The sequence below is a fragment of the Egretta garzetta genome, unplaced genomic scaffold (genome assembly GCF_000687185.1).
Source record: "Egretta garzetta isolate BGI_Z169 unplaced genomic scaffold, ASM68718v1 scaffold503, whole genome shotgun sequence".
In the NCBI taxonomy this organism is placed as follows: domain Eukaryota; kingdom Metazoa; phylum Chordata; class Aves; order Pelecaniformes; family Ardeidae; genus Egretta; species Egretta garzetta.
This window is the reverse complement of record NW_009259107.1, coordinates 1,134,865-1,151,337: the sequence shown is the minus strand read 5'-3', so window position 1 is coordinate 1,151,337 and position 16,473 is coordinate 1,134,865. Positions and strand designations below refer to the sequence as shown.

The 16,473-nt window shown below is 38.1% G+C and overlaps 1 protein-coding gene across 1 annotated transcript in view; it reads left to right on the top strand.

Moving 5' to 3' along the window:
• The window catches only part of DOCK4 (dedicator of cytokinesis 4), a 221,258-nt gene that overhangs the window by 81,087 nt on the left and 123,698 nt on the right, over positions 1-16,473 (top strand). Inside the window, 3 exon segments of the mRNA XM_035890904.1 lie at positions 13,065-13,146; positions 13,763-13,823; positions 15,772-15,904. Of these exon segments, the coding sequence (XP_035746797.1) occupies positions 13,065-13,146; positions 13,763-13,823; positions 15,772-15,904 (276 nt within the window).

Genomic DNA, 16,473 nt, shown 5'->3' with positions numbered 1-16,473 from the left:
TGGGACAGTCTTACAGGAGATGGTGTCAAAGGCCCTACTGAAGTCCAGGTAGACACTACCTGCTGCTCTCCCCTCATCTACCAGGCTGTCGTGGTTTAACCGTGGCTGACAGCTAAGCACTATGCAGCCACTTGCTCACTCCCCTGCAGTGGGATGGGGGAGAGAATCAGAAGGCTAAAAGTGAGAAAACTCATGGGTCAAGATAAAGACAGTTTAATAGGTAAAGCAAAGGCCACACATGCAAGCAAAGCAAAGCAAGGAATTAATTGACTGTTTCCCATGGTCAGTCAGGTGTTCAGCCATCTCCAGGAAAGCAGGGATCCATCACGTGTAACTTGGTTACTTGGGAAGACAAACGCCATCGCTCTGAACGACCCCCCCCTTCCTTCTTCTCCCAGTTTCTGTACTGAGCATGACGTCGTATGGTCTGGAATAGCCCTGTGGCCAGTTGGGGTCAGCTGTCCTGGCTGTGCCCCCTCCCAGCTTCTTGTGCCCCTGGCAGAGCAGGGGAAGCTGAAAAGTCCCTGACTGGTGTAAGCACGGCTCAGCAACAACTGAACCATCAGTGAGTTATCAACAGTCTTACAGTTTTTCCTGCACTAATCAGATATTTATTTTGCTACTGAACAGTGAAATGTCATTTAGAATTAGTGATGTCCTTTGAAGTAGCTCCTCAGCCACTTCAGCTTATGCAGAATTGGGTATGGTCTCAGGCAGGCACAGCCAGAATCCCGACAGCACTGTTTTCTCCCCCATCAAGAGCCCAATGCAAAAGATTCTTCCACACCTTTTGATGTGGAATTTTCCATTTATTTAAATGATCTTAATTAAATAATTAATAATATTAAATAATTAGTATTGTTTACTACTTGTATACAAATCTTTCTCACCATATTTAAAACAAAGACAGGGTACATTAGCTTCTCCCACAGTCATCTGAAAACAGGTAAGCAATAACTACACAGGAAAGCACTCTGACAGGGGAAACAAGTTTGAGAAGCACAAGGTAGGTTTAACTCTAGGTTATAAGGTTTATCTTAAATAAACAGTTAAGTTGTGTTTAAAATTAAATAGAAAATGTACAGAACATTTCAGTTTTTCTTGCAGTTTTTTAATTTAGAATAAATAAATGAACACAATAAATTTCTAACAAAATTGGAGTGCAGCCCTCTCGTTCATATTTCAGATGTAGCACAAAAATACCAGGTAAAAAGGGAAACGCCTGTATTATCATCTGCATTACAAGTATTTCTTCCATATTTATCAGAAACCTTTCCTGCATAGTCTGAACTTAAATGATAGGCAAGTCTTTAATGTCAATGGGACATGTACATTGAAGTCTATGCTAGAGAAAATCATTAAAATCCCCAGGAAAGGGTCTGAGGGTGGCAGTCAATGACAAGTTAACACTGTAACACTTGCAAAACAGCAAATCTCATTCTTGTCTGTTTTAAAAATTGAATTGTGTGTGACACACAGAAGCCAGTAATTTTTCTCTGTGCTGCACTCATGAGGCTTCCCCTGGAAAAGCGTACACAGTTACAGGTGATACTAAGACAGAAGCACATCAGTTGGGAAGGAAGTAGAGTAGATGGCCACAAATGATAATTTTTTCAGGGCTTATGAGAAAGTCTAGAAAGAAGAAATCTGAGGGATATATAGTCTTTCAGTAAGTAAAATCACACACAAAGAGGCAACAATTAACTGTCCTCCATTTCCACTAGAGGAAGGACTAGAAGAAATCAGATGTCTGCAATGAAGAAGAGCTCGGTTTGTGAAGAAAAGCTAACTCTAGAAATAGTGGAGGACTTGAAAAGACAAGGAAATTGTTATATCTCCTTCACAGAAGAGGTTAGACAGGTGTTCAAGGAGGTCTAGATATACTTGGTCTTGCCTCCATGCAGGCAGTGGCTTTGGTTATCACTAAGGTTTCAAATAGTCCTGCATTTCTGTGCTTCTCTCATGTCACAGATTCAAAGCAGAAATATATACCTACATTTCAGTTTTTGAAAGAGAACCACGTATTGGCTGGTGAAAAAAAAAGGAACTTATCAGAAACAAAATAGTATAATTGGAACACAAACAGTAACTTCAGCTCAAAGAAGTAATAAACTTTGACTTGCAAATATAAATTCTATTTTGCAGTATGCAATTTTATCTGTGGTATTTTCTAAAAGAATACATTATCCTTGTGTAGTTTGGTTTGAAAAGAAAGAAAAATAAAAAAATTATAGAGCAAATAAGCATTTACATAGAATATTTACAAAAACAGAAAATGACCTGGTTTTCCTGGGAAACTCACTATGAAACCTCACAGCCAAAACTGAAATCTATAGCTACAGAACTATGTTAAAGCACTTGCTGTGAAATCCTCTGTAAATGAGCCGTACCCAAGATATTATGAGTACTTGTCCATCTATACTCCCCAAAGGTTTGCAATTCAGGACATATGGAGAAATTGGTTATGCTGTATGTCCTAAATAGTCTTTTCAATGCTTTTCAAACCAGTCTTTATGGACATTGTCCTATATCTTTGAATCAATTGAATAGGGACTTGCTGGAGAAAACATTTCCACAATTAATTTCTTGTTTGTTTGGGTATAATAGCATGTCATGAAACACTCACTGAACATAATTAGCTCCTTTAGACTACTAATCCAAACCTTTTTGGATGAAAATACTGGCTTGCCAGATGGTGAGAAACAGCATGATACCACACCAACTGGGAAATCTGAGTTCAGGTTCACAGGCCACGGGACAGGATGGCTGTATGTGATGGAAAGGATACAGGAAGCCCTGAAGGGCGGGGAGTGAAGACTGCCAGTTAAATGGCTTTTGCTAAGCAAGACACAGATTTCCTGCCTGTCTCATAGTGAAGAGCTATAACAACATGAGGAATGCAGTTGGGCAGGAGCAAAAGTAAAGGTGTCCAGTAAAAGAAGAGGGTCTGGTTAGACTGTACTCAGCTCACAGAGTGGTGGTGATTAGGAGACTATCACAGGTTGCTTATTCTTCTCTTTTCCTTTTCCCCACTCTTTCTTCTCTCCCTTCACTCCCCTCCCTATCCTCTGCCCGGTTGACCTCTCTGGTGATAATATGGACAACCAAGAGAAGAACCACCACGTAAAGAACTGTTCACCTAGATGTACACAAAACAAAACAAAACAAAACAAAAAATGGGAAGACACACAAAGTTTCTGCCAGAGTAAACCGTCAGAGGTCAACAGAAAAGAATATTTCACTGCATATTTGTTCATTTACAATTTTGTACTATGCTCTTTAAAAAAAAGGAAAAATACTTTCTGTGAGCCTTTTGGTTGTCATGCAGCTTTATAGCTGAGCTTCTGTGCAGTGCTTAAGGGAAGGCAGCTTTAACTGGGGTGGGTGGGGGAACAAAACTATAACTGAAAATCATTATGTTGGTCCTGCAAACTAAAACTCCTAGCCAAAGCAAGACACTGAGTTTATGATGTCTTAACCAGATTCTGCAGCCAGAAATCAGAAAATCTAAATCAGGAGGGCTGAGTCAGATTGAAACTTTCTCTGAAAATCCTTCTATCAATATTTTCTGCTTCTGTAAGTTGCATGTTATTTTTTGTGTTAGGTAGGAATTAAACTGATACTTTAAGACAGATAAAACAGCTCCACGAGGGAATGGAGAGGCCAGCTGCTTCCAAAGGGCAGGCGAGCTGGAAGCCAAGGAAGGCAGCACTGTGGGTGGGGGTTCCTGGTGAGGGTGCTCAAGGCCAGCAAGTGCACTCCGGGAATGGGCAAACCCACAAATAAAAGCCAGCATAAAACCTACATATGCTGCCTCATTTAAACATAACTTTAAAGACAGATGGAAACCAGCAAACACATTGTTCCAAGTCATTGCAAGTCCTTTATGAGAACTAGAAAAGAGTATCTCAAAGGGTTTCTTTTTCTCAATATAATCTAAAAAAAAAAAAAAAGTTCAGAAAAATGTGATGCAATGAGCTGCCAAAATTCTGAAAAGAAAGGAAGTCTGGCTTCTGGCCTACTAATTTTAGTGTCCCCTGAGTTAATCAGCTGTCCTGGCTGTGCCCCCTCCCAGCTTCTTGTGCCCCTGGCAGAGCAAGGGAAGCTGAAAAGTCCTCGACTGGTGTAAGCCCTGCTCAGCAACAACTAAACCATCAGTGAGTTATCAACATTCTTCTGGTACTAAATCCACAGCACTATGCCAGCTACTAGGAAGAAAATTAACTCCATCTCGTCCGAAATCAGGACATAGGCTGATCATTTCTTTATAGAAGTTTATCAAGTTGGTCAAGAAGTTCAGTTCAGAACCACCTGCTAATTAATTTCAAATTCTTTATGGTTTTCTTCATAGCGTGCTTATCATGCAAGCACTTTAAAACTAGATTTGGAAATAATTTTCAATGGTGCAATGAATGTATTTCAAATATAAAAGCTGGAGAGAGAGGGAGGGAGGAAGAATTTTTATATATGTGCATACATGCATGCACGTTTGTCGATATTCAGATTTTCTGCTCCTGTATGTACAATATCTGATTGATATTTAAGTTTTGTGTTTCTGAATATCATGGAAATTCAGAGGCTTTATTAATAAATAACCCTGCGTAAAGAAAAGTATTTTTTTTCTACCATTATCTATGAGAATTAATATAATTCTGAGGAAAAAGTATGTGTGGTCTTTTCCAGTTTTATAAGGATATGTTTTAATTGTATCTCAGACTAAGTTGCCTGATCCCAGTAGCACAAAATTTTTGGGAGGAGTGAACACTGACTAGAGAGGCACAGCTCAGGCTGCACTTCATTGTAGTTTTTTAGCAACACAGAATTTTTGTAAAGAATGTACATACATGAAAGTGTGCTCAGTACAATGCTGTACCATATGCTACACACAATCTAGGTGCTCCTTATAATTTTTAATTTATTGTTAGGGGATAGGCTACTCTGCCTTTTCCCCTTAATATGCTATTTTTAACATGTGTAGCCTTCATTTCATTAATACTGTACCTTGGAAATTATTACTCAGATACCTCCACATTTTCCATTAATTCTTTTTTGTCTTGAAGTTGTCTTGGATCTTGACTTTCTCTGTGCAAATGTGCCTGCTAGGCAGGGCAGGGATTTGAGCTAAAGGAGCTAGCAGGGTTTCTGGTAGGAGGGAGCAACCTGTGGAAACCAGAAGCAATGAACTAGCTCAGGGCTACTTTTCCTGTATAGTATTTCCACAAAAGCATAATCTGCACTTTTACTGGATCATGGCATAGAGTAGCTCAGTGTTATTTTCAGTTTCCCATGTTTTGTGCACAAAAATACCTCATCTTGCCCAGTATTAAAACTGTGTTACGTCAGATTACACAAAAGCACTGCATATGTATCTATGCCTCATAGATGCAGGAGAGACGAAGCATCTTGGCTTTTCTGGCTAGTAGACTCTTAAAAGGAGTCCTCCATTCTAGTTTAGTTCCTCCTCAGAAACAAGCTAAAAGAAAACCAGCCTGGTTTTATTTACTTTCTGCTCATTCAGGAGGTAATCCTGAATTTAGCAGGAGGGTTGATACACCTCAAAGGAAACGTAAAGGTCACTTTGGCAAGAGAGCAGCCACTGCTCTATTAACAATCCTTTGTGCATTTAGAATAAAAATACCTCTTCAGACTGGTAACTTGGTTTGTACATTTGTGAACGTGGTTGATGATTTTTTAAAAATTTGTATGTTGTCCTTTATGTTGAGGTATATATGTATACACACAGAATATATAAGCAGGCTTAATTATTTCATAATTTGTTTAAGACAAAACACCTAGTAATTTGCCCTTGCGGACAAGACTATATTTGGTGTGATTGTAATTGGAAGTAAATACAGGGTTATAAAAAGCAGCCTGAAAGAGAAGCCTGAAGTTCCAGAAACTTTAAAAGCTTCCTTTCAGAAAATATGTCTCATTTTTTCCAGTCACTCATTGTGAGAAGAAAGATTCCTACGTGCAGGAATATAGTCAGGACATATATAGTCAGTCAGCCTTTTCTTGGCAGGAGGAGTGAAGTAGTAAAAGTCATAGGGCTTCTCCTCTGCTTGGATCCTAGAAGAGGAGAAATTCTGGAGGAGGACTTGACAGAGGAGATTAGCAAAAAAGTTGTTTCTTGGTCCCGGTCAGACTGGAAATGTGAAGGATGTGCCTCAAGTGAATAATACTTTTTGCTTGAGAAAGCTGACTTGAACTCCCTGCTGTGGAATTCTTCCACATCAGAGGTAAAAACACTGAAGTGCTGGCCCAGCCAGTGTGCCCTATTAATTACATTTTAATTTGTTGTTTTACAAAGCAAAACAGTTCCGAAAGTGGAGTAAAAGACACGCTCACTGTAACTAATGGACTGACCCATAAAGTACTCAAGATACACTACTCAAACATTGGAACTTGAGCCTCTTAAGGTACCCCTTGAGTATTCAGGATACCTACCTTATAGTGTGAGGAGGATTTGCTGGTTTTGGGGGTTTTTTTCCCCCCGAATCTGGTTTTGACCTGGAAACTCTGTTCTGTATTTAGAAACTCTTCTCAGGAACATAGCATGATCAATGTGAAATTTCAGAATCAGTGGGTTGGTATCTTACAAAGATTTTTATAGGTCTGTCCTCTTTCTCCCTTGCACCTATTAATTTTTAATTTTTTTAATTTTTTTTTTTAGCTTTCAGATAGCAATACCAAAAATATATTTTATTTATCCCTCACAAGTAAGTAATTTTTTTGGTAGCTCAGTTTTACATAGCATCAATAGCAATAGTATAAGCAGATATGATTTATGTAGCAGGAAGAATATGTATGAAAGAATGTTTGGCACAGTTGCATCATCCCAATGTGTTGGACTTGTGATAGTTTCTGTAATAGATGTCTTTTCTATAGATTTATATTGCCCTTCATTGCCAGGTGATCAAAAGGGCTCGTCCTGCCTTTAAGAGGTTCTACATTTTTTAATGCTACTTCTTCTTACAAATCATTCATTTAATCGGACTTTGTGCAATGCTGTGTAATTTGCTGTCACTAATGAGACATTTTTGATAAGTTGTTCTTTAAATACTGACCGTTCTTGAATCGCCAGAGAAATAGCATTTCACTTCAGGGTAGTGTTCCAGGTATTTTTTGAGGAGCTGGCATTTCAGCAAGCCTGTTTGCATTGGCCTGACTGCCTGGATTGTCCTATTCAGCAGTTGCACGGGAGCTGCTGCATGTGAATTTGCAGCAAAATATCTACATTTGTGGATAAGTAAAATGAAGTAGATACCGTAGGAATGAGTTGCTAAAAAAAGACACAAGTGTAGTCTAGCAAGAAAATGCTTTTGAAAGGGTTTGGTTTTGTACTTCATGGGGAGACAGAGGCTGGTTTTAATCAGGTCTTTCATGTGCCCTCAAATCAACAGATGCAGATGTGTTATTCCCAGGTGTGAGGGTGTGTTAGAAATTAGTTGTATTTAATGACGTATCTCAGTTCCTCTTATGAATGCCCATATTCAGTGAAACAAATGTACCTACCTGTCTACTGTTTAAAGATTCTTTCTCAAGTATCTTCTATTTGCTGTGGTTGGAGCAAGGGTGCTAGCTTATATTAGATCTTTGATTTGATCTTGCGTAGATAGATGCTTTTTCAAAGCAGACAAACCAACCCAAGCAAGAGGAACCTGTGGTATCGATTAGGTCTCTCATATGCATTGACAAATAATCCTCTTACTGTTTGTATTGTAAACATTGAAAAGTAACGGGAGAAATAATTGTTTTTAATTGCAACGATGAAAGTGCTGCAAGGGGTGACCCGTCTTGTAGCTGGCGGAGCTGGAACAGTTACATTCAGAAATGAATGCAGTGTTAGAACAGGGGCTCGTGCACCAGCCATGGCCTATTTGTGACAGATTTAAGGAGTGGTGAGATATATTCAACACCAGTGGTATTCTAGTAGGTTTACAGATCATCTTATTGAGAACATGTTGCAGTCGCATTGGCTACTGGCAAAAGGCATCTCAGGGTCGGCACGAAAGAATGCAGAATTGCCTTTTGTAAACCCCCAAATGGTCATGAATACATAGGAGCCCAGGTGTTGCTGGAGGGAGGGGATTTTCTTAAATGCTTTTCTGTTTCCCTCCACTTTTACCGATTCCTCCTGCTTTCTTCAAGTTTAATTTCCGTATTTGGGGAAAGATACAGCAAATCTGCTTGTATCCGTGTGGTTACCTCAGTCAGTGTCTAGGATAATAATCAGGGCTGTAATTCAGCTTAAAGGATCTGTAGGTCTGGGCACTGATAATGCTGTGCTGCAAAATGTTTATCCATGGTGGCAGACTAAGCTCGCTATTGCTGAGAGCTCCAGCTTCTGGTGCGTGTTGTTTTCTTTAGTTGTAAATACCTGCTGATAGATTCCAGCATCCTGTTTTTTAAAACTGTATTGTCGTCTTTTGACTCCTGTGGTACCGCATGAAAAAGAATTTGAAATTACTGTTTCCTAAGCAACTTGTTACTCTTGAGAAATGTGTAATGCCACCTTTCAGTTAAAATACAGGTGCAAATATCTAAAATAATAAAGGGTGTGTTCATAAAAATTGGGCTCCCCAGTGTAAAGCTAGCATTTGAAAATGTTTCTCTTCTCCTTCCCCCATGTTGTCAGGATGGTGAGGAGATATAAAGATAAGCTTCGATACAACATCATAATATTATTTTGTTTCATTTATGTTAGTATTAATGCTTTGATATTTTATCTGAAATTGGCTGAAATCTTATTTTTACGGTACTCAGTTTTCCTTTTCTCTCCCCTTTTGCTCATTGCTGCTTATTTTACAGTTAGAAATTTGGGTATGTTTTTTTAAGTGCATAAGAGAGTTAAAATACAGGGGCTGACTTACTGTGGAACAGCTTGTACTGCTAAGTCATGTTGGCACATGTATCATTCAGTTATTCTCTGATTAAGAATATACTTCTAAGGCTTTATTGTCTTTATTTCAGTAACATATGACATGTCATACCCCATTTCTGTGCATTTCACCACTAAGTGTGAGGGTTAACGTTTTGCACCTGATGTTGGTTTTAGGAAGTCAATGAGCCTTTAGCTGTAAATGAAGTCAATTCAGATTCAAGTTCTTAATGAACGTCCATTAACGGTGTTCTGGAATGTGATACACTTGAGCTGGTAAATTATGTGGCGGTATTCTCTTATCGTCTCTCATTATTTGCTTTAGAAATCACTGTAAACTATATTTAAGTAGAGAGCATTTATAAAGATGTCTGAAAGTGAAGCTATACCGAGAACTATGACTATTTGATGACATAGCTTTGCCACAAGAATATGCCATGTGGTATAAATCTGTCTGGTTCTTTTTTTGATAGTGTGTTTATAAATCATAGAACAAGCAATCTGTCTAGACTGGTAGTGTGACTGGTAACATTTTCCTGCTAATACTAAGGAAATAGGGGTCACTTATGGAAATAGAACAGTTTGTGGCCATGTTTCTTTTAAATGCATGCTTTAAGCCTGCAGATTTGGAACACATTGTTACTTTACTAATACACGGGAAGTTACAGTACAAAAATCCCTTGTTGACCTTCTTAAATTAATCTCTTCAGCATTAGTTATTTCCTTATTTTCAGTGGGAAGACAGCAGAGTTTAAATATGTACAGCATGTTTAAGTGGCGAGATTGGTGCTCGTAAAAAATTCATTGCAGTTTAAACTAGAATCAAATTGTCTTAATACAAAGGAAAGGTATTTCTGCTTAGGGGTACTGCTGTGTGTATTTGGCATATATATGTACGTGCAGCTGACTGCTGGGAAGACTGCTGTGCAATAAGATAGTAGCCCTAGATTTAACCCTCTGGAGTTTTTTGCTGTTGCTTGAAGCCACACTTTCAGATCTCGGGAATTCTGTCTTTATTTTGGATTAGGAAGGCTGTTTACTTTCCTCAACCATTTTCTAACCTGTTTGTCTCTATAGAAATCCTTTGAAATGGTATATAAATGTACATGCTCTCTGTACTTAGATATAACATTGCCATTTTTTCCTCATAATCTTACAGGTCTAACTGCTTGCATTTGCTCCCTGGTAATGTTCAAAGATAACCATTTTAATCTGAGCTGTAACTGGTGCTGTGTTATGTTTTAAGCAAAAACATGTATCAAAGCACTGAACAAGGATTGAGATTTTTATTTTTTTTATTTGTTGTTTTCAGTTTGCTTTTTTCATCGCCTCTGGGTCCTATGCTTCAGTCAAACAAAATTTCAAATTAAAATGAGGAAATTAGATCTACATAACCCTTACAAGTCTGTTGCAATCAGTGCATTTCTTTGTGGCACGACAAAAGTCCTTGGCTTTTAATTGTGTTGTGAATCATAATCTCATGGTCTGTGAGTATAAGCAGAGCTTCAAAATTTCATATTTTAGTGGATAGTGAGTAGGAAGCTTTCAAAAGATGTGCCTTTGTTTCTGCAGAATGTAAGCTTCAATAAATACTGAATACACTCCCAGTTGAATTCAGTTCATAGGTAAACTATGAAGATAGCTTATCCACAGCAAGACAGTTTCTTGTTGAATGGTATTTTTCTTTGAACCAACATGTCTAGTGGGTTGCTTTTGAGACAGAAAAAGGCAGTGAAATGTGGTGTGTACGTATGTATTATTTTAAAATAGTCCTACAGGCTGAAGATAAGGTGGTGAAATTCAGAATCACCTTGTATTGGCCAAGTTTGTATTGACGCATACCAATGCACTGCAGGCTTCAGTAAACAGAAGCTGTATTGTTGCTGCTGGAACAGAGACTTTTTTCTTCTTATTCAGTTTTGCATGGTGCCTAACATAATGGGGTCCTAAAGCTTTAGCTGCTTTGGTAATATAAATAAAAATTCTTGCTCAATGTACAATAACTTTGTGTGAGACCTATAAACAAAGCTCTGCACTTTTTTTACTGTATTTTCCGATATTGCAAATGAGTTAAATCTAAATGAAAGGGCAGAATTATTTTGAAAACCATTTTTAAATCAACAGCAAAATACCAACTTGTTTCTCTGTAAGAATATACTCACATAAACAGTCTTTAAAACTCAATTTTAAAGTTTCCATGGAGACCTAAGCTGCAGAAGTTGGCTGTGTGATAAAACGTGAATGTTTCTGAGAAAATAGGATTTTCATGCACTTTGAGGTATTTGAGTTCAACTCTGCTATTCTTGGGTTCTGCCTTTTATGCTGTCTGATAAAAAAAGCTGCATAGCTGAGGATTGCACAAAATGTTTTCAAATAATCACAATGGAAAGGTCTAAGTGTTTGTAGGTTCAGCCTGGATGGCTGGCACATAAAAAAATAAAGCATTCTCCAGACATTGCTCTTAAGAAGTGTGCTCTTCAGCATAACAGCATCCTGGGCTGTGTCAACAAGAACACAGCCAGGTGCTTAAGGGGAGAGCGATCATCCCCTTCTGCTCAGCGTTGGTTAGACCATGCCAGTTTTGGGTCCTCCAGTACAAGACCGATAGGAATGAGCTGAAGTGAGTTCAGCAGAAGGCTTCTCGTGGGTTGTGAGCAGGAGCTCCTGGCCTGGGAGGGCAGGCTGAGGCAGTGGGCCTTGTTCAGGCTGGAGAAGAAACCTTTTTGAGGGGAGCGAAGTCACCTGCCTGTAGCTACATTTATGTCAATGGTGCGCTGTGGGATAAAGAGGGGGAAGGGATGTAAGCTGAAACAAGAGAAGGTCCATCTGGATATAGGGAAAAAATTGACGACAGTCAAGACACTGGAATAGGTTTTCCAGAGTGTCTGTGTGGTCTCTGTAATTACAGGTTTTCAGACCCGACTGGCTAAAGGTCTGAGCAAGCAAATCTGACCTTATAGCTGACCCTGCTTTGAGCAGAAGGTTGGACTTAGAGGCCTTTTGAGGTCCCTTTCAATGTGAATGCCTCTGGTTCTGTGAATCATCAATCCAGATTTTCTACAAGGCAAATGCTGGTGCAATAAAGATTTAATTAGTCTCTGTTGAGTTGGATTTTATCCAACATATTCCTAGTGATTTTCCAGCTGCATTTTGAAAAGCTGTGGATGGTACAGAGCAGTGGTAAACCATGTTTAGCCTTCAGGATACAGCTGAGAAAAACCTAGTTGCACTTCGGAAATTTGATTTCTGATTTGAGCATTACAAGGCATCCCGACTCAAATGTCTGGCTGGGGCTGAGGGTGAGAAAGTGAAGGGAAACATACATAACACTTCTGAATTCTTTGCTTGCCCATCTTCCACATCTCTCACTGCAGAAATATGGTTGTTACATTCCTATGAGACTGTATCTTGGAGAAACTTTTCCAAAGCCTGGAAAGCTTGTTTTTTCATAAACTTCCCATGGAATTGCCAAGTTTGCTCAGAGATTATTCATAATGGACCTACTACCAAATAGGAATGTTTCAAAAAGTAATTTCTCTTTCAGTGGGGTCTTGTGCCCACTTCTATTCTGAAACAAGAATTCTCTGCGTCTCCCTACTAGCAATATTAGTACTTGTATCAGCTGCAGCATTTAACACCCCATGATAGACTGCAAAACAGAATTCTGAAAATGAAATCTGCCCTGCTGGAACTTCCAGGACTTTTACAGGACTGCTAAAATCAGTGTCCTCTAGTGAGAGATTTTGGTGGAGTTAACTAAGAAAAACATCCCCTACGATGATCTTCCTATCTATGAAAAAGAATTTTGGTTGAGTATGAGCATAGCAATGTCGACATTTGTTTAGCAAAATCAATGCCAACATACTACACATCTAATTTCAGTTCTAGGATAAATTGATTTTGTTGCTTGTATTTCTCTATGTACTAGGATATACGATATAATTTTTCCAAATGACAGTCAGCCTTCTATTTTGTATTGTGTTTAGTAATTTTGTTAGATGATTAAGTAAATCACCACCCTTCTCTTAGTCTCTCTCTTTATTTTATTGATATGGCTGAGACTTTTAGAAAGAAATTATTTCATTTATATCTTGAGGAAGGTTGCATCTGGAAATAAGATCAAAATGAGGTCTACTTTGCCGTAGTGTTGTTCAACATATCTGTCATATTTGTTTTCTTACAGTGAAAGATTTTTTTTAAGACTGAATAGAAATGGTTTGCCAAAATGTCCAGAAAAGCCTGAAAGACACTGTTCTCTCTTTGTGGTGAGTTCTTCCTGTTCTCAATCTTTGTTGTGCTGGGTATTGAAAATAGAAGTTGGATTAAGTTATTTTTCTGTGGTTGACTCAGAGTTGCTCCCTAAGCTTTTATATTGTTATGAATATCAACTCTGAAGGCTGGTTTAAGTGTATTGCTGAACTCCCAAGTTGAGTGTGTTCTGGCAGTATGTGGACACCCATCTAAAATTCCATGTGGGCATATGCACCAGTCTTTCTCCCTGCCGCGAGGACCAGTTAGTTTTCATCCTTGTGCATTTTGCATTGCACCAAAAGATTGTTTGTGCAGCTGTCTCTGTACTTTCAGGATATGGGGAATTGCACAAATGCACTGCTGCTGTTCAAGGCACACAGCAAGTCTCTCGTGTCTTCCCACTGATTTTTCTGTGTTACAGCATATTCTAGCCCATGATATTTTAGGGCAGTCATTTTGGGTGCATGACTGCCAATTTAAGGTGTTAAAGGGATAATTTCTTAATGCTGTATAAAGGAACTCACTGTTCATTTATCACTTTCACTGACAGTGAAAGAGGTGTGTAAAGATGTCATTAAATGTCACATTTTAATCAGGAGTTAGAAATAATGAGGTTCTGATCTTGCGCAGGATTTGGGCAGCAGTGAACTCAGGAAGGACATCTATATCACTGTGCACATTATCCGAATAGGTAAGTAAGTATAATTGTCTGTGAGTAGAAATTTTACATTTGTTAGACATATGACAGTAAATAAAAGAAGACTGCTTGGGGTCAGCTTTGGGACTTGTTAGATTAGCTAGGCCTTTGAATAAATTCTTGGAAAAGAAATTGCCTGGTTTTCAATGGAAACATGGCTTCGGATTTCTCAGCATTGTTTTGTGTTATTTTTCAGTGTACTACTAAGTTTAGATGGAGGATATTTTGTTACTATCACAAAACAAAATGGAAGTGTCAAATATGTACTGTCTTAAAATGATGGAGGGAGTAATTGGGGAGTCCACTCTTGTTGCAGAGAGAGTAATTTCAAGCATCCTTTGTTCACAGAAAAAATATCCTGGAAATTTAATGTACCTAATAAGTATATAATATCTGATATTTATCTGAAATTGTCTTCTTTAAAAAGGGGAGAGGGAAGGAAGTGGAGGAATTCTCATAATAATTTTAATCTGTGATGCTACAGACAGCTACCAAGCCCTTTAGAACAAAGCCAAAGAGAAGGGGAGTATATGTTTGTATTAGGTATTTATTTTAAGAAGTTATCCTCTGTGCTGCACTGACGTGAAACAATAATCTTTGGGTCTGCTTCTGACCTCTTAGATATATTGTTTTCTTTGTAAACTGTCTCTGTAGTTGTGTTGCATCAGTGCAGTACTAAATATAACTTTTCTTACTATTTTTGAAAGGTATTTTGATTTGAAATATAGTCGCTCTAACTTGTGCTGAGTTCAGAAACAACTTATTACAAAGTAAACACTATTTTACAGCTTTGAGGAATAATTTTTCCTTGCATTTTCACACTGGTTTAGTGTTTCATGAGAATATCAAAATACTGTGTTTTGGGTTTATTGACAAGGACTGGGGAAAAGTATGGTAAACTCTGATGCAAGTATATTTGGTAAGAATAAATGCTTTAAAGAAAAATAAGGACTAAACTTTTTCCTATTATATAGTATTCAAATATATTCTCAGTCAAGTTTATAAATGAACCACTGAAATATTAAAAAGTTAAAATAAGATTTAAATGCTGCATGGTGTGAAAATGAACAAATTACTCTTCTAGCTGCTGTGATGCATAGGAATATTTGGAGGAGGCATTGCCCTGCAGCGACTGCAACCGGAGGCTTTTGTTGTCAGAAATTACAACTTGGTGGGAAAGATACATAGCTGCCAGTGCACAATTGAATAAAATGCTTAGAAAGAGGACAGTTTCAAATGCCAGGATCAATAAAATGGTTAGAAAGAGGGCAGTTTCAAATGCCAGCAAGAAGATTGATCAATTGTATTTAAATCAAATAGAAAAGACTAGGAAAAATATTTTGTTTCAAATCTGTTTTCCTTGGCTGCCTTCTTTCTTTCCTTATCATAAATTGTTCTTCTGCCCTTTGTCATCTTTCCTCCCTGTGTTTCATCTCTACTTGTTTTTTCTGTAGCTGGTTGATTATCTCCTTGCTAGCCGGTTGCCTGTTTGGAAGCAGCATTTTGTTACTAAATTGTAATGGCTCGATCACAACACCTCTCATATAAATTATGAGTAGCAACAATGACAGTAAAATAATTCTTATTGGACAGCAAATGTTGAACAGTCTGTCAGGTCTGAACTCTAAACTTAATTTGGTGGTGTCATGAGTGTGCTATCACTGGCTATCAGAAAGCGTTGTTTATTGAGTGGAGGTCATGAGAGGATGAGCAGTACCTCTGGTCTGAGACCTTTAGAGATCACCATGTGTTTGGTGGACTTCCTGTACCATTTGTTATCCTAACGTAGTATAAAGATGGACTAGGTTTACAATGAGTAAATTTGGCATTGTCTACTCAGAGCTGTTACCGTACTGAGCTGGATTGCTCTCTGCCTCCCTTCTGTGGGTTTAAGAGAGACAGTTCTATGGATTATGCATCAAATACGTATTTTGTTTGGCAGGACGAATGGGAGCTGGAGAAAAGAAAAATGCCTGCAACGTACAATATAGACGGCCCTTTGGCTGTGCAGTCCTCAGTATTGCAGATTTGCTGGCAGGAGATTCAAAGGATGATCTCGTCTTAAAAGTATACATGTAAGGAATGCCTTTTTCTTAATTTTTAGAAGTTTTTTAGAGTCAGTTTGCATCAGAAGCAGTGTTGTTAAATGCAGTGTGAGTAAGTAACTGTAACTCCTGGCTGTTCCAAAAAAATGCAGTAGCTAATTTCTTTTTTTTTTTTTTTTTTTTTTTGTGTCACAGTTTGGAAAGTTTGGCTGGTTCTACAGATGTGTTTATAATGTGGGATAGTATTAAAGATTATAACCTTTTTAGATCTTTGTATATGTTTCAGCATTTTTCACATCCTTGTAAGAGCTGGAGCTCTCTTTTTATGGCAACATGAAGTGCTTTTAGGACTTGTTTAAACGTCTTGTGCTGCCTAGGCAGGTAGTGGAAGTACTTTATAACTACAGAAAAAAGCAGGCAGAGTATCTTTTTGTAAAATGAAGCGATTATGTAGTGGGCATAACAAAAGTGTAAAAGGCAGTTAGTGCTGGAGAATGAAAACTCAAAAATAGGTTTTAAAATGAAGTGTTGATTAAAGAGTGGATTTTGGCTGATAGTAATGGGAAGAAAGTTCAATTTTCTAGTTGCAGCAACACAGT